General features: G+C 38.5%; 1 protein-coding gene across 1 annotated transcript in view; it reads right to left on the bottom strand.

Annotated features, from left to right (window-relative positions):
* Nucleotides 1-25,954, bottom strand: part of LOC107397033 (matrix metalloproteinase-17) — a 120,212-nt gene that overhangs the window by 27,973 nt on the left and 66,285 nt on the right. Inside the window, exon 5 of the mRNA XM_015976904.3 lies at nucleotides 14,666-14,952. Coding sequence (XP_015832390.1) covers nucleotides 14,666-14,952 — 287 coding nt within the window. The remainder of the gene's footprint in view (nucleotides 1-14,665; nucleotides 14,953-25,954) is intronic.

Below are 25,954 nucleotides of genomic sequence, written 5' to 3'. Positions count from 1 at the left end.
TCACCCCGTTTTACAATAGCATCAGTCTAGACATTCGGAGTGAAAATCAGGACACAAACAAAAGACGTTGTTGTCTACAGATCAAACTTTAAACCCATACTTTGAACAATGCTCTGGTAAAACAAGAAACTTGATCAAAACCTGACAAACTAAAGCCCTCCATTCTTCAGATGCATCATCTGTTGAACTAAAAAATTTTGATGAGGCAAGGTGAGGTAAATATAAGCTTAAGGGTTACTTAGCAACACATTTCACACAGCTAGGATTTACAGACCTGAGAGGGAAACAGAGTACAATGTCAGCTTCTTGCGTTTAATTTATTTTGTAAGTTTCGGCTGAATGACCTTCAGTGTATTTGATTGAAGATTCAAAGTGACTTGGCAGAGACAAGTCATGACCAAACAGTGATCATTGGTGCAAAACAAAACAAGACAGAGTTACAGAGAGAAAATCAGCCAAAAAGTAAAGGTCTACGATCAAATCATGCAACGTTTTGCAAAATTAAAATTTGGGTTTCTGTTTCACAGTCATACCTTTTGACCAATGTATCTGGATTAATCTCAGTATCATAAGTGATTCTAATAAAACATCCAAAATGAGAGTTGATTTAAAAGGAGAATCTGTATTATTGTTTTATTCTAAAACACAATGTCTGAGCCCCTTAAATATCATGAATGTGAAGCATTTCTTCTACTTCTATCGTCTGGCAAAAGTTAAAGGGCGGAAACATGATTAGATCAGAAAAAGCTAGACAGAGCTACATCACACTGTAAAATTAGCACTCACAGACTCACCCACCGTGGAAGGCTTTGTTTATTTTGTAGCCAGGAGAGAGCAGAGCGCACCTCGGCTGGTAGATGCTAACCTTAAGCAACCCGACAACATGGTGGAACATGTTTGGGTGTTTGCCAGTTGAGGAGATAAAACATCAACATTTTATTTTTTAGCCAAGAAAGAAGAGAGAACAAAGGCAGTGGAAGAGTTGCGTTGCTGTTAGAATGAGGCAAGATGTTCACGCATCAAAATTATTAATGATCAAGACTCGCAGTCCGGCCGGCCTCTCAGACTAACTCTGAGCCCATGAAACAGGAGCGCAAGAACTTTTTGTCACAGATAATGGCTCTGAAGCCATTCATTCTTTAAGCATCTTAATGATGAAAGTAAAATGTATTTATAGAGCACCATTCACATGTAAGGGTATCACAATGTTCTGTACAACATGAGTAAAACAGGATGGAGCATTGCACATAAAGAAAATGTATCACCGTAGGAGATACATTAAGAGAATATGACACACAACCAAGCTAAAGGTTTATCACACAACAGGTAGGGTTTCTAATGTTTTTGAAAACCTCTGCAGAGTCTGAGGGATGGAGTTTGGGAGGCGGGCTGTTCCACAGTCTGGGAGGCTTTCAGGCCCTGCTCCCCTTGGTTCTCAGTCAAGTGTGGAACAGCAAGCAGGTTTTGGGATGTGGAACGGCAGAGCGGGTGTTATGCTATTTTCCACAAACCATCATATTCTAACACTCTAAGGGGCAGGATGCCTGAGTTTCATCTGTCCCTTGACAATAGACTACCGGTAAAAATTGAAAATTTGCAAATTTTGGATTAATTAGCTTATTAGGAAATGGCATTTGAGCACAATGTTCTAATTTTGCAAGTTCTAATTTTGCAAGTTCTTGCACTGTACTTGAGACTTGCACGTCTTGGGTCTTGAGTCTAGTTGTGGCAAACATGTCTTCAGACTTGCTTTGTCTTGAGTTAAAGGACTTGCAACTTAAAACAATGACTTCAATCAATCAATCAATCAATCAATCAATCAATCAATCAATCAATCAATCAATCAATCAATCAATCAATCAATCAATCAATCAATCAATCAATCAATCAATCAGTCAATCAATGTATTTTTGTAAGTGCTTTACACTGCCCAGAGGATGATCAAAGTACTTAACATTTAACACAGAAAAAATAATAAACAGTAAAAACAACAATAAAGCAATTATAAATCACTATAAATAGTAAAAAAAAAAAAAAAAAAAAAAAAGACTAGATTCATGTAGCATTTGCTTAGATCGGATCTTTGGCACAGCTTTTTAAATGCGGTCCTCACACCAACAAGCACCCCACCAACACATTCTGGAAAACACCATGGCAAAGATTTCACTACCTAATGATGCTTTTGTCTTAGTCGGAGGGGTAATCATGTTGCAGAAGCAGATTGCGAGCTGAGTGATTATTCCATGCTTTCATTCTTTTTTAAACACAGAAACAGTTTTGTTTACCTGTTTGAAATACGGACAACAAGGAACGAAGGACTTCCGCCGTTTGGAGCGATTACACCAGAAACGCGCACGTCTAAGAAACCACCTTCGCTTCTGTTTAAGATGCCGGGACGAAAACATCACACCCACAAGCCTACAGCTGAAAACATCGATCCGGACCAAGACAGCACAAAATATAATAGAAAGAGCACAGAGAGCACTGCTCAAGGAGAGGATAAGGAACGTCATAACCAAACAGAGGCGTGTGGAGGACGAACTGGAAAGAGGACACCTGGACTTGAAAAGGAATTACAAACTTGATAAACAAATGGAGGAACTAATTAAAGGACACATGATGGAAAAACAGGAAAAAGAGTTCATAAAAGTAAAAGAAAGACACATAAAGAAGTTAAACAGACTCATAAACAAGAAAAAGAGGGGAGAAATACAAGGCAACTCCACACCAAACTCATGGGTATGTAACATTTCACAATACAAACTAACAGAAGCAGAAGAGAGCATATTAAAGAAAGGTTTAAACTTTGCAGTCACACCAAAAGTAATACCATATGATGAATTTATTGTAGCAACAGAACTAGCATGTCAACAGATCACAGATGAGGGAAAGAAAGCAGAACTCAGAAATAACATAGTTGGGATATTAAAAAACAGCCAAATTCAACACAGCAATATTACAAAAGAAGAACAATCAGCCATGACAGCCTTATCCAAAAATGAACAGATAATTATTCTACCGGCAGATAAAGGAAGAACCACAGTAGTTATGGACAGAGAAAAATATAAACAACAGATGAAACAGATGCTAGAGGACAAAAATACATATGAAATACTTAAAAAAGATCCAACAGAAAACATTAAGAAAAACATGAAAAAATTACTGAAGCCACTGCACGAAAAAGGCAAAATAACAGAAAAAATGTACAAACACTGGATTCCTACAGCAAACATAACACCAAGAATATATGGAACACCAAAAATACATAAACAAAACACCCCACTTAGACCAATAGTTGACAGCATAGGTACACCAACATACAACATGGCAAAAGATATCAGCAGAATCATCAGCCCGTTATTAGGAAATACAGACCAACACTGCAAAAATAGTATAGAATTGGCAAAAGAACTAAAGGAAATTACAATAGAAGACAACGACATACTCATCTCACATGACGTCACATCTCTGTTCACAAAAACACCAACCCAAAAAACCATAGACATAGTAGTTAACAGAATCAGACAGGACAAAACTTTACACAAAAGGACAAACCTCACAGCAGATGACATAGCACAACTGATAGGACTGGTAGCTAACTCCACTTACTTCACATACGATAACACAATATACAAACAACTGGAAGGCTTCGCCATGGGTAACCCGTTATCAGCCACCCTGTGCGAGTTTTTCATGGAAGACCTGGAACAAAAAGCCATAGCCACTGCCCCCCCAAACTGCAAAATAAAACTATGGAAACGCTACGTGGATGACATACTAGAAATCATACCAAAAGGTCAAACAGAAACACTAACACAACACTTAAACAATATTGACGACACGGGCAACATAAAATTCACTTATGAGTTAGAAACAGAAGGCAGCATAGCATTTATGGACATGAAAATCACCAGGCAGACCGACGGGACCCTAAACATAAACACATACAGGAAACCAACACACACAGACCAATATCTATTATGGACATCAGAACACCCCACCATACACAAAATGTCAGTAATCAGAACATTATATCACCGAGCAAACATAATAACAGAAGAGAGAGACCGTAAACAAGAGGACAAACACATACAACACGCTTTAAAGACCTGCGCATACCCGTCATGGGCAATAAACAAAGGAAAACAACAAACAAAAACAGAAAGCAAAGAACAACCCAAAAAAAGAACCAGAAACCCAGAAAGACAAGAACCAAAACCAGTGATAACCCTACCATACATCAGAGGCATAACGGAAAAAATAAGAGCAACAATGAAAAAACACAACATAAACACACCAACAAAACCATACACAACAGTTAGAAACAGACTAGTACACCCAAAAGACAAAATATCAGCTGGACAAAAATGTGGAGTCATCTACGAAATCCCATGCAAAATATGCAATAAAACATACATAGGAGAAACCGGACGCCAACTCAATACACGGACAATAGAACACAGAAAGGAGTGCGAGAAAGAGGCAAATCGTAAACACACAAGAGCAGCAAAAGAAGAAGCAGAAAGTACAATAAAAAAGTCGGCCGTAACAGATCATTGCTTAAGAGAAAACCATATAAAGGACTGGGACAGCACACGGATCATAACCACCGAACAACAAAAATACAAAAGATGGATCAAGGAAGCAATCGAGATAAGGAGACGTGGATGTGGGACCATGAACAGGGACGACGGAGTTTACACGCTGGACCACGCATGGGACTGCATCGTCGGAGAGGGGAGAGCGGGCAGTAGAGGGCGACAACGTCCTCTGCTGCCCGCAGATAAACGGAGAAGGAAGTGACGCGCCACCATCAGCGTCAGCCTGAAGAAGCCGGCAGCCGTCGGCGAAACTGTAGCTACAAACAGGTAAACAAAACTGTTTCTGTGTTTAAAAAAGAACGAAAGCATGGATTTAGAAAGACACAGCAAGAACACACCTAAGATATTCAAATGAGTGATTATTAATAAAAACAATCTGCTGCCTGTCAAAGCTAAACAACACTTTCCCAGACCTCCATTTTTTATCTCACTAAGATTCCACCTTTATCAACGTTTAATAGACAGCTGAGCTATCAATCTACACAGTAGGGGTGAACTGTTCTGCAAAATGTAGAGCTTTACTTTCTGCTATTCAGCATCGTTGGAGGCATTAGGGGACGAACTAAGCAGACCTGGATTTGGGGTCCCGCAGAGAACAATGCACCAGGAAATGGGGGAAGGGAATTAGCAAAGGCAATTATTCAGCTACGGATTTGTATGATAAGCTTTTTTTTTCTTATGATGATTACATAGCTCTATAATCTGCTGAAGCACCAACACTCAAGTTTTATCTTCCGGCTGACCTAACAACTTTACATTGTTTCAAGGGATTATCACATTTTTGAAAAAGCTGCAAAAGCAACAATTTAGGAATCCGATAACTGTGGTAGCAGGTTTTTAGACGTCTTACAGGTAGATGGATATGTAGCAGCAGTAATACTGCATCAGCTAAGTCTCAGGGAAAGACGCTGATGATGTTGGAGGCGGATGTGAGATAGCAGAGAGGTGAGACTGGCAGAGTGTGACGTGAACAAATTAGGAGTTGTTTAATTAACTCCTTTCCCTGAGCCTGAGAGCATCAGTGTGACAGCCTCAGTGTGGCGAAGGAGGCAAATTTCAACAGCCAAATGCTGTATTAGAGTCAGAAGGTAAGAGGAACTTTATTCTAGTGCTACACAGAGAATCTACAACTTATTAAAGTCTTTTGAAAAGCGCTTTTATGGTAGAGCTTACATGCTTTGTGTTAGCTGATGAGACACATATTTATATTTATTTGAGACACATATTTATATTTATTTCATATACTCAAATTCATTTAGAGTTTATTCAAATAAGTACTTAGTATCTTATAGCTCACAGTACAGCCTTAACCACAATACACAGATCTATTTTTGTTTTTCTGTGAGTTAAAAGAGAAACAGAGAAATGCTGATTTTGTCTTAAAGCTCCTCACGACTGAAAGGTACTTCCTGTTTCTCTATTTAATCTAATTAGGAACATTTGCCTTTGTTTCTGGAAAATACAGTTTATGTAATTGTAAGAGTCATTGAAAAGTCTTGAAATTATGGATTTGATTTGACACATTTGTAAATTACTATAGGAGGTCTAGATACAGTGGCGGCTTGTCCATAGGGGGTGCTAGGGTGCCACCCTCCTTGACGTGAAAGGAGAAAAAAAATTAAAGTAAAAAATATATTACCCTGACATATTTTTATTTTATTTATGGTGCCACAATAGATGTGCTTAAACCTCTGTCCTTCTCCTCCACCACTTCCTTGTTCCTAAACAAACATGCATCTACACAGCTGTTGGTGTCCCCATTACCATCAACACATACACAACCAGGCTACGTCACCACTATGTTTCCTCCTCCCGCTGCCGCGGCAGCCTGCAGAGGTCTGATTTGAGCAGATTGAGCTGCTGTCCTGCAACATATGGTTCACAGCTCCAGCAGCCCAAAACAAAGCAGAGAGATCAACGCGGGTCCTGGCCTCATCACAGACACCAGCTGGGTTAGGAAACACAAATACACCCTTCCCTGTCTCGATCCCTCAAGGCTGAGGTCACAATCCTCAATGAGATGCAGGAATTTGTTAACCAGGCTCTGGGTTTGCATAACACCAGTGAGGACCTTGTAAACTAAACCTACATTTTTTTACATGATCTAATCTCAGAAGTGAAGTTCAAATGATTTGCATGAAAAAACTATATCAACACAAGTGTCAGACAACTAACTAACAACTAACTAACTAACTAACTAACTAACTAAGACTAAGACATTAGAACTAATAATTCAATAGTATATACAAAACATGTATTTTTATTGTATCCCTCTCACATTAAGTGATTTCAGTATTTTTACTCTTGACAGTACTTAGCTGTTTTGGGGCTCACTTTAAGAAAACAGTCTGTTGCTGGCTACCCCCACCCAGACTGCTACAGGCTGAGAAGCTCCCAGGGAGAGGCTTTTAGTAGAGCCCACTGCTGTCTCGAAAGGTTAAAGGTGGTTCCATGATATTTTCTCAGAAAAGTACTTGTTTGTGACATCACAAACAGGTACTGTTGCCAAATGGCTTGTTTTAGGCACATAATCCCCAAACCAAACACTGACAGAATACAGATGGATGTTTTTCTTTACTAATGAAGTGTTTATAGTAGGGATGGACAATATATCGGCATCAATATCGGTATCGGTCGATGTTAGTCATTTTAAAACATATCGTATCGGTCCAATAAATAAAACCGGGCAGATATTAACCAATATTTTTTCCATCTTGTCTCCATTTGTTTGCCTGTTTCAGATGGTGCGGGGGGTGATGTGTATTTGTTTAGTCATGTGACAGTGAATGCAATCATCTGAGAAGCGTAAATGTGTGTGTTTTGTGTACATAATACCATCAATTTAGCTTTAATAATTTTCATTTTACACAAAATCTGCTGATTTTAGAAGCATTAATGTCAGTATATCGGTATAGGCAAATATCGGTTATCGGCCATAATAGTGATCTTAATATCGGATATCGGTATCGGCCCAAAAATGCCATATCAGTGCGTCACTAGATCATAGACATAGCAGAGTCCCACATGACAGCACAAAAGGATACAAAAGGTGAGTTTTGCGTAATATGTCCCCATTAAGATGTAAATTTTTTACAAAGTATGCCAGAAATTGCTGTAATTGATTAATATTTGATTATGTGTTTTCACTTCCTCCAAGAAAAGTCAACATATTACAGATGGATTCTCACTTTTTTCTGTAAAATTTAGGCTTGTGTTTTATAGTAGTTTTTTTAAATAATAAAATGGGAAAACAAACAGAAAACGGAACAGAGAAGCCACTTTCAAATTGTATTTATAAGTTTAACTTATTATTATGCAACATTAGTGGATGGGGTGAAATACAGGGATTAAAGTTCCACAAAGAAAACTGAAACTAAATAGATTTAGTTTTTTTTACCTGTCTCATGGGAACTCAGGAAGTAGAAATTTATGTCCAATTCATTGTCACCAGTCATTAACAAAAACCCAAAATCTGGTCTTTGATGTCTAAAAATGTTATACTTTATAAATGAGGACGACATCAAAATGGGAGAAGTGGTGCTGCCTACATCAAACACTGGACGGGCAGTCACTAGTTGACGTGTTTCAGTTGGAAATTATGAAGCACAGCTCCCCAACATTATACTGGTTTCATACAAGACAACTTTTCCATGAACCAGTGATGGAGGCAATGTTCACATGAGTAAGGAAATATAGTAAAGTACATCACATAAAACTCAATAAACACAAATGTAATTATTTTATTAATGTGATCATTTAAAATACCCTCCAAACCAGTGTTAATAAAAATGAATTGGTATATGGATTTATTTTTCTTTTTTATGCAGAGAGCCAGACTGGTCCTGGTGTGAATAAAAATACCAAAGATTATTATTTTTTATTTCTTTACAATAAAAAAGACATTATTTGGGAAATTTTCCACAATCAGAAAAAAACAAGTTCTTATTTCTGAGGTACAGTGAATGCAACATGATTTGAAGTTCGTTATGATGAAGAAGCAGGATCTTTTTCACTTTGAGCTGATGGATAATTCTGATCACAAACAATGCAAGAGCTCTTTATTGTCTATAAGAAACAAAAGGCATTTTCAGTGCAGGTGCTTCATAATTTGATAAAGTGCTCACAGCTGTGAAAGAGATCTTTATAATCGTCCTTCATTCAGGAAGACCTTGATTCAAATTGGCCAAAGGTGATCTGAGAGGCGGCTAGCAACCAGACAGTGTTAGTCAGTTTCTCCTAGCAGGAGAAATGCTTCACGTGTAGCTGACATCAGCTTGTTTGCACAAGTAGAGGGGTCAATAATGATTATCCTGATGTGTGAATCGGGCTTAAGAAAAACCTCGAATGCATCCCTGGAAGGATTCTAATTAAACTTTCTGATTATTTTACTTGGATGGACATTTACAAGTGGTTAATGTTAAATCAATCTTATTCCAAATGGGTCACCAAAGCTGGTTGGAAATGGATATAATTTAATCCACTTTACAGATGTTGAGCTAAAACATCATATGGTTGAAGTCGAGTCATTCACAACACATAGAAGAGGGAACAGACTAAATAAGATCTTACAATATTGAGTGAAAATTCTCGTAACATTTAGCCCAGGAATCTGGACATCAGGTGGCTAAAACTAACGGATGGTCTCGCCAGACTTTATTAGAACCTCTGCAGCCCTAGCCATCTGGTGTTGGGCCTATCACAGCACTTCATCAGTCTGGTTTGTGTCTTCTTTGATGGTGCATGACAGACTGACCATTCAGTGACATCTGTAGCAGACCAATCACAATGCTCTGATGGTTTGGTGGGCCAATCACAGCGCTCTATCAGTCAGGTGGGCAGGATGTTAGTGCAACTGCGTGAAACTAAGATGGTGACAGCTCCGTAGCGGTCCCATCACAATGCTCTGATGGCTTGGTGGGCCAATCACAGCACTCTGTTGGTGGGCTGGATGTTACTGAGACTTAACAACAAAACAAAGATGGCGACGGCTCATTTGAAACTGCTTTGACATGAACTTTGGACTATGTTAACTTGGGCTTTCTTTTGATTCAAGAGCAGATAGAGGTACTTGAGTTTAGAAAAAGGATGTATTTGCATCTTCTTTGATGAGGCATGGAGGACTGCCTCGTTGACTGACATCCATAGCGACAAGTACATCACAGTGTTTGTTGTTCAATAGCATGCAGAGACAGTTTGAAAGACAACCGTAGATCCCATACCACGTCAAAGCCATCAATAGGGTAAAAAAAATCTTGCATGAAAGACACTGACTAACATACATTCCTTCAAGAAATGCTCGGCCTGTAATGTTGAAAAAGTTTTACACTTGAAAGAAAAACTTCACTTATCTTATATTTATGAAACTAGTTTTAGTGTGTTTGATTGAGGACATTCATGACCAACTTTCCTCCCTTTTTTCACTCATTCTTTTAGAAAACTGACATGTTTGAGCCCATATTCACCACTCTCTCTGCCTTCCTTGTGATCATTTGGACTCTCCGCTGCCCACCCGTCCTCTAAAAAGACGGGACAAACACAGGCAATGAATAGAGAAATGAAGGGTCAATTTAGGTTCAGTCATTCAGATGAAAGAAAAAAGCTAAGAAAGCAAGTCAGAGAAAAGGAGAAGTGATGATTAATGCTGTCATTTGTGTGACAGCACTGAGACAGTCCCTGCCTGCTGATGTATTCAGGAGACTAGATCCCTCAATTCAAATTCAAAGATACTTTATTAATCCCAGAGGGAAATTAGAGTTTCAGTACACACAATTCAGAGATCAGACATACATAGGCAAAGACACATGACAAGAATTGGTGACTGTGGTCATTCGCAACCCGAGTCACGCTACCTTAGAGATCAGACTGTTTATATATGAGGATTGGGTCAGGTGGAGGGAAAAGAAAGGCACTTCAGAGTTACCCTCCACAGGGAGGGCAGCTTTGCTATGCAAAAAACACCTCAGACAGAAATGCAACAGACTTCAGACATTACACAACATAAGTGTCCACTAGGTGGGGAGGTAGGGTTGAGGACTCTCCAATCATCAGTGCGTGCAGCCGCGATAAGCAGCGTTCGTCACCTCCGTTTGGACAGGGGAGGGAGGTAGTTGGGTTTAGAAAGCACAGTGACTCCTGGAAATGATTCAATGGCCTTCACCAGTCGCAGTCCCGCCCAGGCTGGGATAGGGAGACTGAGTTGCCATGGCGATGGCAGCATTCCACATTTCTTCTGAGGGGGAGTAATCACTTCAACTTAACAGGCTCCAGTGCACCAGATTGAGATAAGAACTTGCTTTGGGGCCAGAGATAATTTCCTCTCTGTCTTAAAGTTCTGTTGGTCCTCAAACCCTCTAAATCCAATAATGGCGTAATTAATCTATCCCAATCCACGCTGATCATCAGCTTTCTCCTTAATCGAATCCACCTTCTGTACTAGAGTCAAAATCTCAGCCAAAGTTCCAAGCTTACGACTCATCTCGACAATTATATGAGTTTGTGCATTCACAGCGCGGTGTAATCCATCCCTGAGCTCCGGGATTGAGCCAATATTCCTTGACAGTTTATTAATTTTCCGGTAAGCCAGGTAACCACTCAGGCCAAAAAGCAAGAAACCTGACACCAACACCACGAATATCCAGACATCTTCAGAATCCTCTACAGACCGTTGAGAGAGGCAGATCAGGTTCCACTGTTTCCAGGAGTCCATGATATACCCAGCTGGCTCTGTCCCAGAGGGGCATCCGGGAGCCCGTTCTCATCGTTGAAAAAATTTTGTCAATCGCGTTGAGAGAACAACTGACCAGGTCTATTTTTAATAATTTCCATTTTCCAGAAAAAATGCAGAAGTGCCGTACACCCAAAGACAGACAAAGAGCCTTGGGATAAGATAGGGAGGAGGGGAGGAAAAAAGCATCTGTACTCTCCAAGAGCCGGAGAGTTATTTCATCTGGATGAATGGAGCCGTAATGCTTCCACACACTAACCCTAACCCTCTCAGAAAAAAAGGAAATAAGCAAAAAAAAAAAAAAAAATAAAAAAAAATAAAAAAAATAAAAAACTGTGGATAGAAATGAGGATGATGGTAAGTGATAAGAAAAAGTTCCTGCTGTGACATCCAACACACAGAAGATGCTCAGAAGTTTATACTTAAGAATAATAAATCATTACGGACGCAGAGCTTTGCAGAAATAAAGGTGAATGAATGATGAAGGCTTTGGAGGATTAACTATCTAATGTATTGTTAATGAGTGAACAAATGAATAATGAATCAGTCATTAGGAGAGACTACAGAGCTGTGCATTCTCTGTTTTCCATCTAAAAATGATGAATATTTCTAATATGAGCTCATCTATTTTTGATTGGCAGATCTGATTGAGTTCCTTTCAGAGCCGCCGTCACCTCGTCCTCATTCCAGACCCGCACGTCTCTCCCCCGGCAGGTAATAAAGCTCTTTCTAAGCAACCCGATGAGAGAAATTTGGACAAATCATTTAGAAGAACATTGGCACCAAGCAATTTATTAACCCACATAGCTCTAAACAAAACAGGCTAAACAAGATCCTTTGACTGAAATCATCACACTGTTTATGCTTCTGACAGGATAAACAAAGCCAACAATAAATTCGAACAGGTTATAATTGGAATTCATAATAAGTAAATTAGGTGGAGAATTGGTTTTACAAAAATCACAATTTATGAACGAAACAAGCTGGTTTGGGGTCTTTCAGCTTTAATTTAACGGCATAAATGAAAGCTGGAATTTGAGAAAATAATAAACGGAGTTACTTGTTTTACCTTCCGCTCTGATTAGTAGCTGTTTCTCTAAATATCGCCACTTTATATTATTATTTTATCATGATAATATTATCCTATATTTGCTTATCTCTCATTTTTATCTTTCTTTTTTTTTTTTGAACCAAGTACCGCAGCAATTTGCTAATGTTGTGATTTCTCGCACATGTGGCAATAAAACTCTTCTGATTCTGCAGGAACATAAATACAAACATTTTTGATTTGGTGCTATATAAATAAACTTAACTGAATTGAAATAAGAATTGGTGCCAGCCACCACCTTCCCTGATCATAAAAGATTCACTCACTGGCCAATTATTGGGTACACCTTGCTAGTGCCGGGGTGGACCCTCTGTTGCCTTCAGAACTGCCTTAATCCTTTGTGGCATGGCAACAAGGTACTGGAAATCAGAGATTTTTGTCCATATTGACAGGATAGTGAGCGTCACACAGTTGCTTCAGATTTGTCAGTAATAATAAATAATTTTCCTGGGTTTATTTTATTCATCTTTGTCAGAATTGTTCTGCAATCCATTATAGAGAAAACTGTTAGAAATTATTATTTAACAAAAAACGAACATGTCAGATTTAAATAGGATTTCTGCTGGACTGTCATTGTTTGTGGACACAGATAGTTTTCTTATCTGCCTTGAAGCACGTTACCGTTACTCAAAAACCAAAATTGAAATGTCCATCTGGAGCACACATAAAATGTTATCCTTTTGCAGTTAAACTAAATCATATAAATAAAAAAGTCAATACATAAATACACTGATACTTATGTTGAGCCATGAATCTTCCAGTGGGTTGTTGAAGAATTGATCAGTAGCTCTTTATGAGAAGTTTGTATGTGGAGGGATTAGGAAGGATTATTCAGACAAGTCATTTACGTTCTTATTGTGAAAACACATAAAACATGGTGTTTATGAGTCATTTTCCTTAATACAGAAGTTAGAAAGCTAAGGAAAGGCTTTCCAACAGTGAAACGGTGTGACATGTTGTCCTGCTGTTGTCATGGAATCCGTGTTTGGACTAAAACAACGTTTCAGTGGGTGGTACGTGTCAAAGTAACAAGCTCATAAATGCCAGGACCCAGGATCTCACTGCTTTCAATCAAGATGATCGTCGTGCACTTGATCAATGACTTTAAAATTATTCAGACAAAATCCTATAGAGTGTATTTATTCTAATAGTGACATCCCAGAAATCTTTATCGTGCTTTCCTGTTGTAAGAAAACATCCCAGTGACCCGGCAGCAAACACACAACATGGAGAGTAGAAACCATAACCGTTGTTTTACAAAGATTTATGTGTAATTTACTATAATTTATTATTCCAGTGAGAAATAAAAAGTATAAAAAAATTAAAAAGTAGATTAGGTTTCTGGGATAAAAGTGATTAGATGAAAAATCCTTCTATTATAAACATTAATAAACATCTATGTGTCTTATAATAAACTCTTATGTTGGTTTCAGCAAAGCACTGAACATTGCTGTTTTCTGTTAGCAGAAATTTGTACATTTGGCTAATGAATCAAGTCGTTTTGAAACAACTGAGACTTCAGGCTCTGTTGTTTGGGGATCTTTTCTCTTTCAGCTCTGGTGAGTGATTTTGCACGACTGTTTTTCATCAGTAGTCAGCTCAGCTGTTTCTAGTTTGTGATCCTCTGAGTTCCCCTGGTTCTCCTGATGTTTTAGCTCCTTTTTATCCAATGTTTTCCTGTTTGTTCAATATTAATGTATTTTCATTGGGCCGTATTTTCCATACCATGGAAAATCCACTTTCATTTGATTTTTTAACTTTTTACCATGTCATATTGTTATTTCCAGTGTTGGGGAGAATACTTTGTAAGTGTATTTAGTTACAAAATACTGTATTTTGTAACATATTCTGTTACTTTACTTAGTCCTGGTATTGCATACTAAATACTTCCACTCAAAAACAGCATTTAAGTCTATTAAATGTGCTGGTAGCTACTCCTGCAGGAAAACAGGTGCCATATTAATGCTGAGCATTATGTACTGACTGGGAAAAATATCTGTGTTACTTTATTTATCAAAGTGTCACTAAATTATATTTCTATTTCTGTAATAAATTGAAAAAGTGCTTGAACATAGCACAGCAATACTGAGATAATATAACCAGCCTTTCCAGGTAAAAATTCATAGACTGAAGTGTAACGTAAGAGAGACATTGGCGTATTAACAGTTGAGTCCCAGCTAATGCACCTCAAACATTAATTCAGTCACATTACAGCAAAATGAGTTTTCTCACCTGGTGACCTGAAGGTCCAGGCCTCGTCGTCATCAAAGTGAGTGTCCCCGGCTGTGAACCTCTCACCAGGAAAAAATGCGTGAGCCACTGTTCCACCAGGTCCGTCGAAGGGGTAACCATCATTGTGATCTGCCTTAGTGAAGTCGATCTGAATGTCTGCGTCGCTGCCGGCCACCTCGTGGAAGTTCAGAGGTGTGATGTCGCTCCAGACCTTCAGCGCGTAGTACATGAGGGCGCGAACCGTGTCTCTACCCAACAAGGCAGAGTCCTTCGGGTAGGTCTTCACTCTGAGAGGTAGAGAGAAGCTTTTATTAGAGGGTGATGCAGGAGCTTATTTGTACTGCGGTATTATCAAACATCAGGTGTAACATCAGATTGGAAATCTGTTTCTGCAGCAGCCAGATAAACACTATTGAATTAATGCAACATGGAAACAAGGAATCACATGAGAAAGGATCCATTCACATGATGTAGGGAAAAGAAATGTACTCTTAGCCTTAAAATTAGGCTTATAGGTGGAGAAACGATTGTGGGAAAAAAAAAAGGTGAAAAAAGGAAATGAAAGTGGAGAGGATAACAGTGGAGACTGGCAGCAGGAAAGCTGAGTGGAACTGGCTCTGAATATATAAAAAGCTCAAAAGCGTAAAGGTCAGCAACACAATGTTTACCTCTGGGAGAGACCAGCACAAAAAGTCCTGTTTGCAAATTTTCTGTGACTCCATGGATTTCTGTATTTCATGCTTAGGTGCTCCTGCTGCTTACATATTACATGCATACAGTGTGCCTTTGAGGAGATTATGGCATCGGCTTTTGGGAATAACTCATAAATTCTTTCCCCATCTTTTCCATTTCATCATTTTTTTACTCATCTTCACATCATCCTAACATCTCTGCAGCCTTGTTTTCTTCGTTTTTCAATGACAGCTATAACAACAGTAGGATTTGTACAAACTGAAAACCACTCAGGCATCATGCCAGGTTTTCTCCTTTTTCTACAACCAGGTCTCTCATGTTATTTATTTCATTTCCTCTCATCAGCCATTGCTCCTATTTGATGCATTTGCCTTTATTCCCTCACATTTGTGACTTGTGCAGTAAATCAAATCAGTGACCTCCACCTCTACTAGCCTGCAAACCTACAAAAAAATCATTAAAATGCACCGGGAGTGATTCTGTGTTTGATCTAAATACATGTTTAAACTACTTCACTCATGAAAAATGTATATGCTGTTTACTGACATTTACTAAACGAGTATGAATAACTGTGAAATTGTTGCATCTGATGTCTCATTTGCATCAAATGAGACAAAATTAGAATAAAAGCAGAGATACTTGTTCATATTCTGATTGCATTAGACATGAGGATAGTTAAATGCGGTAAGGCCAGATGTCTCACAGCTAATGACTGAATTCTGCAGCCTCTAACAGAAGTTCATTCTGAGGGGAGAACATGCAAAAAAAAAAAAAGATGATTTGCAAAATGAGGGAGGGCGAAACCCACATTCTGGAGAGTAGAGGCAAGCTGTGGATAACATTTTTATGTACCTGCCCTAAAGCCTAAATGACCATCTGTCAGACCACCTGCATGGCTCACTTTTATATGGAGTAGGCAAGAAAACGGAGACGGAAAGTCAAACCTGGGTGACAGTTAATGACTATCAGGAGAGCTGAAGGAAAACACTTTTATTGCCAGTTTACTAGTTGGAGGGAAAAAAATGTAAAAAAATGCATAAACCTTCAGGGGAAGGCCACTCAAAAATACTGGTCCAAAACAGTTTTTATCACTTAAGAAATATCTCCAAACTGTGAAGGTTGGTGTCAAAACATGAACTTTAAATGGTTATCCATGACTTTGTCTCCTTCTGTCTAGATTATTGTAACACATCCTTGACATCTTTGGTGAGTTCTTGCTGTGTTGAAATTCTAATTCCATCTTTTAGTTCTTTTTAAAACACAGAAAGGTTTTATTTACCTGCAACGTTTCGTTTGCGGCTGCAAGCTTCGTCAGGCTGATGCTGATGGTGGCGTCACTTCCTTCTCCGTTGATCTGCGGGCAGCAGAGGACGTTGTCGCCCTCTGCTGCCCGCTCTCCCCTCTCTGACGATGCAGTCCCATGCGCGATCCAATGAGTAAACTCCATCATCCATGTTCATGGTCCCACATCCACGTCTCCTTATCTCGATTGCTTCTTTTATCCATCTTTTGTATTTCTGTTGTTTGGTGTTCATGATTCTTGTGTTGTCCCAGTCCATTACATGGTTATCTCTTATGCAGTGATCTGTATGGCTGACTTCTTTATTGTACTTTCTGCTTCTTGTTTTGCTGCTCTTGTGTGTTTTCGATTTGCCTCTTTCTCGCACTCCTTTCTATGTTCTATGGTTCATGTGCTGAGTTGGCGTCCGGTTTCTCCAAATGTATGTTTTATTGCAGAGTTTGCATGGGATTTCGTAAATGACTCCACATTTAAGACAATATACCAGCTGGACTTAAATGTGGAGTCATTTACGAAATCCCATGCAAACTCTGCAATAAAACATACATTTGGAGAAACCGGACGCCAACTCAGCACATGAACCATAGAACATAGAAAGGAGTGCGAGAAAGAGGCAAGTCGAAAACACACAAGAGCAGCAAAAGAAGAAGCAGAAAGTACAATAAAGAAGTCAGCCATACAGATCACTGCACAAGAGAAAACCATATAATGGACTGGGACAACACAAGGATCATAAACACCGAACAACAGAAATACAAAAGATGGATAAAAGAAGCTATAGAGATAAGGAGACGTGGATGTGGGACCATGAACAGAGACGATGGAGTTTACTCGTTGGATCGCGCATGGGACTGCATCGTCGGAGAGGGGAGAGCGGGCAGCAGAGGGCGACAACGTCCTCTGCTGCCGGCAGATAAACGGAGAAGGAAGTGACGCCACCATCAGCGTCAGCCTGAGGAAGTTTGCAGGCGTAAACTAAACGTTGCAGGTAAATAAAACCTTTCTGTGTTTTAAAAAGAACTAAAAGATGGAATTAGACTCTCGTGACATATTTTAACAAAAAAGCCCTTGACCGTCCTCAGCTGGTTCAGAACTCTGCAGCGAGGCTCCTAACTGGAGCAAACAGAAGAGCACACATCACTCTTATTCTAATGTCTCTGCACTGGTTATGCGTTAACTTTAGAATCCTGACTATAACTTTCAATGCTCTACATCAGGGGTGGGGAACCCTGGTCTATCGAGGGCCGCTATCCAGCACATTAGTTTCAACCCTGCTTCAGCACACCTGATTTCAATCAGCAGGTGATTAACAGGCTTCTGCAGAGCTTGATGAGCTGCCAAAAAGGTGAATCAACTACTGAATCAGAAGTGTTGGAGCAAAGACATGCAGGATAGCGGCCTTCGAGGACCAGGGTTCCCCATGCCTGCTCCACATGGTCAAGCTCCTCCCTATATTACTGAACTGTTAAAGCCTTATGCTCCGACCCGAATCCTCAGGTCCACACACCAGAACCTACTAGAAGTTCCGAAGAACAGAATTCAAAGTCGAAGTGATCGCTCATTCCAGACTGTTGCACCGGACTTTGAATGCTTTTCAACTCAACTGTGACATTTGCATGAAAGTTGCACAATTATCATGCCACAATTTATTCTTTAAAGTTTTTGGTTTGCAAAGTTGTCAGTTATGCCCAGAATGTCAGAATCTCTGTGACTCCAATCACTCCCAACATGGTGGTATTGGTTTCCAAGCCCTCTCCCAAACTTGTCTCACTTTTCTAACACTTTTGTTTTTGACTCAAACAAACTCAACTGAGCAGAATTTGACACTAGTTACAAACGTCTGTGACTAACTAAAAAAAAAGTGTCTCACAAAGTTCACTGATGTGTCTTTGCTACTGGTTAGAGACACAAAACTGCAAGAAAATACAAACTTTTTAAATAGGAAAAACCTTGAAATGAGACATGGGACACTTCTGTTAAAGTCAAAATGAAAAATAATTGTGATTCCATTCAAAATGTACTTATACAATATTTGAATGAATGTCATGCAGAGTTTCTTACTAACATTTTACCAAGACAATACTCTACTTGTATCTATAATAGTTAGCAAATGAGCAATTTGAAACAGAATTTATCCTTTCTTTGTTTTTTTTTTCAGTCACCCAAGATGTTATTTCACATCAACCCCACCAAAAGTTTTTCTTTTCCACATTTCTCACACTTTTCTCTTGGTTCCAGATGGCTATGATGACTCTTTGATCATTTTGAGGAACATAAATTGTGTTGTGAATTTTGCAGAATAGTTCCAAATTACAGTTAAAGCCAGCACCTCGCTGAATACGACTGTTGGCTTCAAGTTGCAAACACAAAATTACAAGAAAATCTATTAATTTTCCAGATGCAACCTTTTGTAATCGTTTCTAAATGTCGGGTATGAGGGTGTTGTGAGTTTTACATGTAAATCTGATCACAATTTAGTCACAATGTGTTTTGTCTCTCATTTTATTAGTGTTTTTGTCTCTAACCCTCTGAAATTTGTCTCATATTTCTTACACTTTGATCTACAGAAACAGAATTAGAAAGGGTAGATGTGCACTACCGCTCCGTCTTTATCCCATCGATCTGGAACTGGCGGCATTAACTAAAAATAAATGTTTGAACATTTTCATTTGGAATCACATTAAGTTGGTACATACAACACTTTTGCAAGATATTTTATAAAAGGCTGGATCACATGGTGCAAATAATGCAATTCCTGATTAATTATCATATACAGCTGTGCATATTTTTAGTTGCATTTTTAGTGAACTACAGCACCTTTTCATAGTTAATCCTGATACCTTCACATATGACTGTCTACATTTGTATTATGTTCACTTTATCTTTCAGTTTGTAGATTAGACTTGTCTTCTTACCGTGTTTACCTTATACTTTTACATGTTTGCACCTTAAGCTGGCTGTGTGTGCAAAAGATGTGTGTGAGTGTGTGTGTGTGCGTGCGTGCGCGTGCGTGTGTGTGTGTGTGTGTGTGTGAGAGAGAAAGAGTGTGAGCGACATCTATTTAGGCCTTATTTTATTTTACCCTATTTTACTACCTTTTTACGTGAGCTGTCTTTAGTGAGCACAAAGTCTGTGTCATTGTACACCTGTGCAATGACAGTAAAACGATCTTTAATCTTCAAAAGTTTTGTATTATGACTAATCCCTACTGCACACTGGATGCATCAGCAGCGTGGAACGGCAGCTGAACGGCACTACTTCAAATAGAGTCCATTATATCTTATGGAGTCTTTCAAACCAGCCACAACACGGCAATTTTCAGACGCGCTCCAGAAGTGCAGCGCCACTAAAGATAAACAAGCTGCTTCTGGGATGTCAATTCCCGCAGTTAACATAGGACTAGACAGGAATTCACACACATTTTTAGTGTAAAATCCATGGTCATTTTCAAAATAAAAGTATTGCAGTGATGCAATTTCATTCAAATGAAGCTTATGTGTGACCCAATGTCTTTTTCACTCCCAGTATCGTTCCAGAAGTGCAGCGGTGTGTTTTTCAAGGCTTTAATCCTGGCAGTGGAGAGGAACAACATCATATATGACATCGAACAGCGATAACGTTATTTCCTTCTTTTTGGTTTAATGGCAGATCGCGTAAACAAATTGTTTTGTTTGTTTGCTTATTAAGATCCCCATTAGCCACTGTTAAAACAGTTGCTATTCATCATCAAAAAAAAATACATTATTCATGCATCAACACTGGGCTCACAAACAAACAATCCATTTCACTATACAATATAAATCTCCACTATAAGAGCACACCACATTCCACCCAATACAGCACCAAAAGAACATACATTTCCGGTAACATAAAACGCAAATTACTCCACACATACTGGTCAACAAAACATAAAATTACTAAAACATAAAATTCATCTTCCTCAAACTCGTGTAAAAAGGGTATAAATAAATATCCACAACCTCCTACAAAAATCACTCCTTTGTAGCTGACCCCTCAAGAATTGTGGTAAACTATTCCATTCCACCATAGCTCTATACAACACTGACCAATGTAGAAAATTAGTTCGACTAACTGGGAACAAAAAGCAGCCATCAGCTTGACGCATAGCATGTTAGTGAACATCTCTATAAAATGTCAACTGATTTTAAAAAATGTCTGGTGTCTGTGTATTTATAACATTCCTAATAAATTTTATAAGTACTTTATTCTACTCCTTACACTCATCCATGCTAGAGCAGTATTCATGTCCTCATAACTCCTTCTAAAAGAACAATTTAAGACTAATCTAGCAGCCTCATTTTGTGCGACCTGTAACTTATTTCAATTTGCTTCCGTAGTAGCAGCCCAAATTACTGCACAATAGTCCAAGTGACACAAAACAATAGCTTCAACTAATACTTTTCTACTTAAATATGGAATACATTTTCTACCATTCCTCACCATTGCCATGTTCTTTCCAATTTTAATTAAAATCTGTTTCACTTGACTATTCCAACTTAGCATTTCATCAATTGTTAAACCCAGTAACCTAACTTCTCTAACCTGCTCAATTGGCATTTCCCTTATACATAAATTCAATACAGGTTTTCTCAACAAATGAGGTGATCCCATCACCATACATTTAGTCTTCTCCACATTAATAGCTAACTTATTTTCATTAATCCACCCTTCTACTAACCTCAATTCCTTTCCCAAAATATAATTTAATTACTCCAGATTCCTTTCCGCTACTTATAAAGTCAAAGCATTCGCATTGAATACAATCGTGGCACATTCTAACATAAATGGAAGGTCATTAGTAAAAATTGAAAATAACAATGGTCCAAGACAACTTCCCTGTGGAACCCCACATAAAAGATTCTTCCTTCAAGAGTAACTGCCATTAAACAATACCATAAACCCCCTTCCAGTTAAGTAACTTTCCACCCATTTAATAGCTGATTCATGAAAACCATATTACCCTAATTTCATCAGTAATAGATTATGATCCACTAGATCAAATGCCGCACTCATATCCAATAATACCATCCCAGTTAGTTTTCTATTATCCATATTAGTCATATTAGTCATCCAATCGTTAGTCATCTGTGCTAGTGCCGTTGTTGTTGAATACCCCTTTTATATGCATGCTGAAATTTAGAATTCAACTCATTTTCCTCAAAATATAAAGTTATTTGATCAAAAGCCAATTTTTCAATTAATTTCCCTGAAATCGGTAAAATATTCACCGGCCTACTATTTTTCTCAGAAAAATGCTCATTATTTTTTGGAAGAGGACCATTTTTTGCCATTTTCCATTTCCCTGGACATTTACATTCTTCCAAACTCAAATTAATAATGTGAGATACCGGAATAGCAATCTCATCCACCACTAATTGCAATAACTTCACATCCAATTCATCAGTACCAGCAGGTCTCACCTTCATTTTCTGTATACACTTCACCATATCAACTGTCACTAATTTAAATGAAAAAGAACATTATTTACTACCCATTATTTTATCTCTAATAATTTTTTCAGTCAAATCCCCTCCTAACCCTACTTTCATATCATCTTGTAATTTTCGCACCTTATTAATGAAATAATCACTTAAATGATTTGCTATATCAACAGGTTTGCTCAAAAACGAATCGCCAACTTCCAAATATGTCGGGAATAACTGCGGTTTCCTACCCGTAACCTCATTTAACGTATTCCATAGTTTCTTTCTATCTTCTTTTACATTCACAAACTTGTTCTTGTAATACACCTTCTTTTTCATTCTATTCAGTTTTGTAACATAATTCCTCAACCTGTTGTACCTTTCCCATACTACACCATCCCCCGATGTGATTGTTTCTGCCTTAATAACATCCCTTTTCCTCATATATTCTTTTAGTTCACCATCTAACCACGGTGATACAACATTCTTTACTGTAATTTTTCTTAACGGTGCATGTTTATCTATGATTGGCATCATTAATTTTGTAAAACTCTCTAATGCTTCATCCGTATCTTTGCTCCCTAGTACCTGTGCCAAATCAACATTTCTGACACCATCACAAAAGCTACATTCATTAAAATCCCTGAAAACCAGTTTAATAATTATTTTCTGTCCAGATTTAGGGACCTTAGTTCTTCTATTAATCATAATTAAATTATGATCACTACAGCCCACCCCTACCGACATCGCCATGAAACTGTTTTCACCGCTCCTACAACAATTCTTGTTGGTTTTGTTACCACTTGTGCCAAGATGCTTGTATCCGTAAAGAACATAACCTATTTTTCAAAGAACAATTCTTCAAACTCCAATCAACATTGAGGTCACCCAATAAATAAATCTCATTATTTGAGTCACATACTTTATCCAACATATTACAGATCCTTTCTAGACATACGATTGGGGCATTTGGTGGCCTATAACAAGCACATAACAACATTGATTTAATGTGTGGCAACTGCACCTCCAACCGCAATGCTTCCACCCCTTTACAGCCAAGATGTATTTCATCTTTAACATAAAATGCCACCCCTCCCCATATATATTTCTATCCTTTCTATATAGTACATATCCACTTATATACAATAAAGAGTTATCAATACTTGCGTCCAAATGCGTCCCAGACAAAGCCAAAAAGTGTAATTATAACTCAATAATTCTTATAACCTCTTGGATTTTATTTCTCAGACTACAAATGCTCAAGTGACCTATATTTATTCCTTTATCTGAATATGTTTTGTTCTTCCCCATCAATCACATCACAATCAAACATATAAAATGCCATTGTCTAATTAAAGAAAACAAACAAACACAAAACCAATACACATAAAAACCAACTCAAACATACACACACATATACACACACACACACACACACACACACATATATATATATATATATATATATATATATATATATATATATATATATGTATATATATGTGTATATATATATATATATGTATATATATATATATATATATATATATATATATATATATATATATATATATATATATATATATATATATATATATATATATATATATATACAGGTGCTGGCCAGTAAATTAGAATATCATCAAAAGGTTGAAAATATTTCAGTAATTCCATTCAAAACGTGAAACTTGTACATTATATTCATGCAATGCACACAGACCAATGTATTTCCAATGTTCATTACATTTAAATTTGATATTCATAAGTGACAACTAATGAAAACTCCAAATTTGGTATCTCAAAAAATTAGAATATTCTGAAAAGGCTGAATATAGAAGACACCTGCTGCCACTCTAATCAGCTGATTTACTCAAAACACCTGCAAAGGCCTTTAAAAGGTCCCTCAGTCTTGTTTTGAAGGCACCACAATCATGGGGAAGACTTCTGACTTAACAGCTGTCCAAAAGACAATCATTGACACCTTGCACAAGGAGGGCAAGACACAAAAGGTGATTGCTAAAGAAGCTGGCTGTTCGCAGAGCTCTGTGTCCAAGCACATTAACAGACAGGCGAAGGGACGGAAAAAATGTGGTAGAAAAAAGTGTACAAGCTCTAGGGATAACCGCACCCTGCAGAGAATTGTGACGACAAACCCATTAAAAAATGTGGGGGAGATCCACAAAGAGTGGACTGCAGCTGGAGTCAGCGCTTCAAGAACCACCACGAGGAGACTCATGAAAGACATGGGATTCAGGTGTCGCATTCCGTGTGTCAAGCCACTCTTGAACATGAAACAGCGCAAGAAGCGTCTCGCCTGGGCCAAGGACAAAAAGGACTGGACTGATGCTGAGTGGTCCAAAGTTATGTTTTCTGATGAAAGCAAGTTCTGCATTTCCTTTGGAAATCAAGGACCCAGAGTCTGGAGGAAGAGCGGAGAAGCACAGAATCCTCGTTGCATGAGGTCCAGTGTAAAGTTTCCACCGTCAGTGATGGTGTGGGGTGCCATGTCATCTGCCGGTGTTGGCCCACTCTGTTTCCTGAGGTCCAGGGTCAATGCAGCCGTCTACCAGGAAGTTTTAGAGCACTTCATGCTTCCTGCTGCTGACCAACTTTATGGGGATGCAGACTTCACCTTTCAACAGGACTTGGCACCTGCACACAGTGCCAAAACCACCAGCACCTGGTTCAAGGACCATGGTATCCCTGTCCTTGATTGGCCAGCAAACTCGCCTGACCTTAACCCCATAGAAAATCTATGGGGTATTGTGAAGCGGAGGATGCAATACGCTAGACCCAACAATGCAGAGGAGCTGAAGACGACTATCAGAGCAACCTGGGCTCTCATAACACCTGAGCAGTGCCACAGACTGATCGAGTCCATGCCACGCCGCATTACTGCAGTTATTGAGGCAAAAGGAGCCCCGACTAAGTATTGAGTGCTATACATGCACATTCTTTTCATGTTCATTCTTTTCAGTTGGCCAACATTAGAGAAACAAACATTTTTTCATTGGCCTTTAGAATATTCTAATTTTCTGAGATACCAGATTTGATGTTTTCATTGGTTGTCACCTATAAATATCAAAATTAAACGTAATAAACATCGGAAATACATTGGTCTGTGTGCATTGCATGAATATAATGTACAAGTTTCACGTTTTGAATGGAATTACTGAAATATTTTCAACCTTTTGATGATATTCTAATTTACTGGCCAGCACCTGTATTCCCACACCCTTTCCATCATTCTTTGTTTGCATCTCACCCTCAAATTACACCACCTAAATAAAAATTCTCCAACCTACTTTATGGTTATCATCTATATAATAATAAGCTTTTACTCTCTCAAATGATCAATAGTAACAGTACTCATATATTAAGAGGAGCACGGCGAGTAGTTATTCACATTACTTCCCTCAATCAGCAAGAAGTCCATACTTCTCCTTCAGTCATTTTCCATCCTCCTTTCTGACCTCCTGTTCAATCACAGTTTTAAAGTATTCTTCAGCCTTACGATGATCATTAAATCTCCTCGACTCTCCTTTAAAACGTCAGGATCGATGCTGGATGAATAATCCCATGCTTAACACCAGCACTCCTCAGTTGATTCTTCACCTCCCGGAAACTCATCCTGGCTTTTGCAGTCTCCGTCGAAAAGTCTGGAAATATTCTTATCTTCATTCCGTTAATTACAAAAACACGTTCCGCTCAAAGATCTCTTCTCTAGTCATCAAACTTCTAAGCCTTACAATCATTGCTCTCTGGCCAGATTTATCCACAGGCCCTACTCGATGCGCAAATTCCACTTCCGGAACACGTTCCAGTTTTCCTCCAAACAATTCCTGCAGCAGC

The sequence above is a fragment of the Nothobranchius furzeri genome, chromosome 6, assembly GCF_043380555.1.
Source record: "Nothobranchius furzeri strain GRZ-AD chromosome 6, NfurGRZ-RIMD1, whole genome shotgun sequence".
In the NCBI taxonomy this organism is placed as follows: domain Eukaryota; kingdom Metazoa; phylum Chordata; class Actinopteri; order Cyprinodontiformes; family Nothobranchiidae; genus Nothobranchius; species Nothobranchius furzeri.
This window is presented reverse-complemented; position numbering and strand designations above follow the sequence as displayed.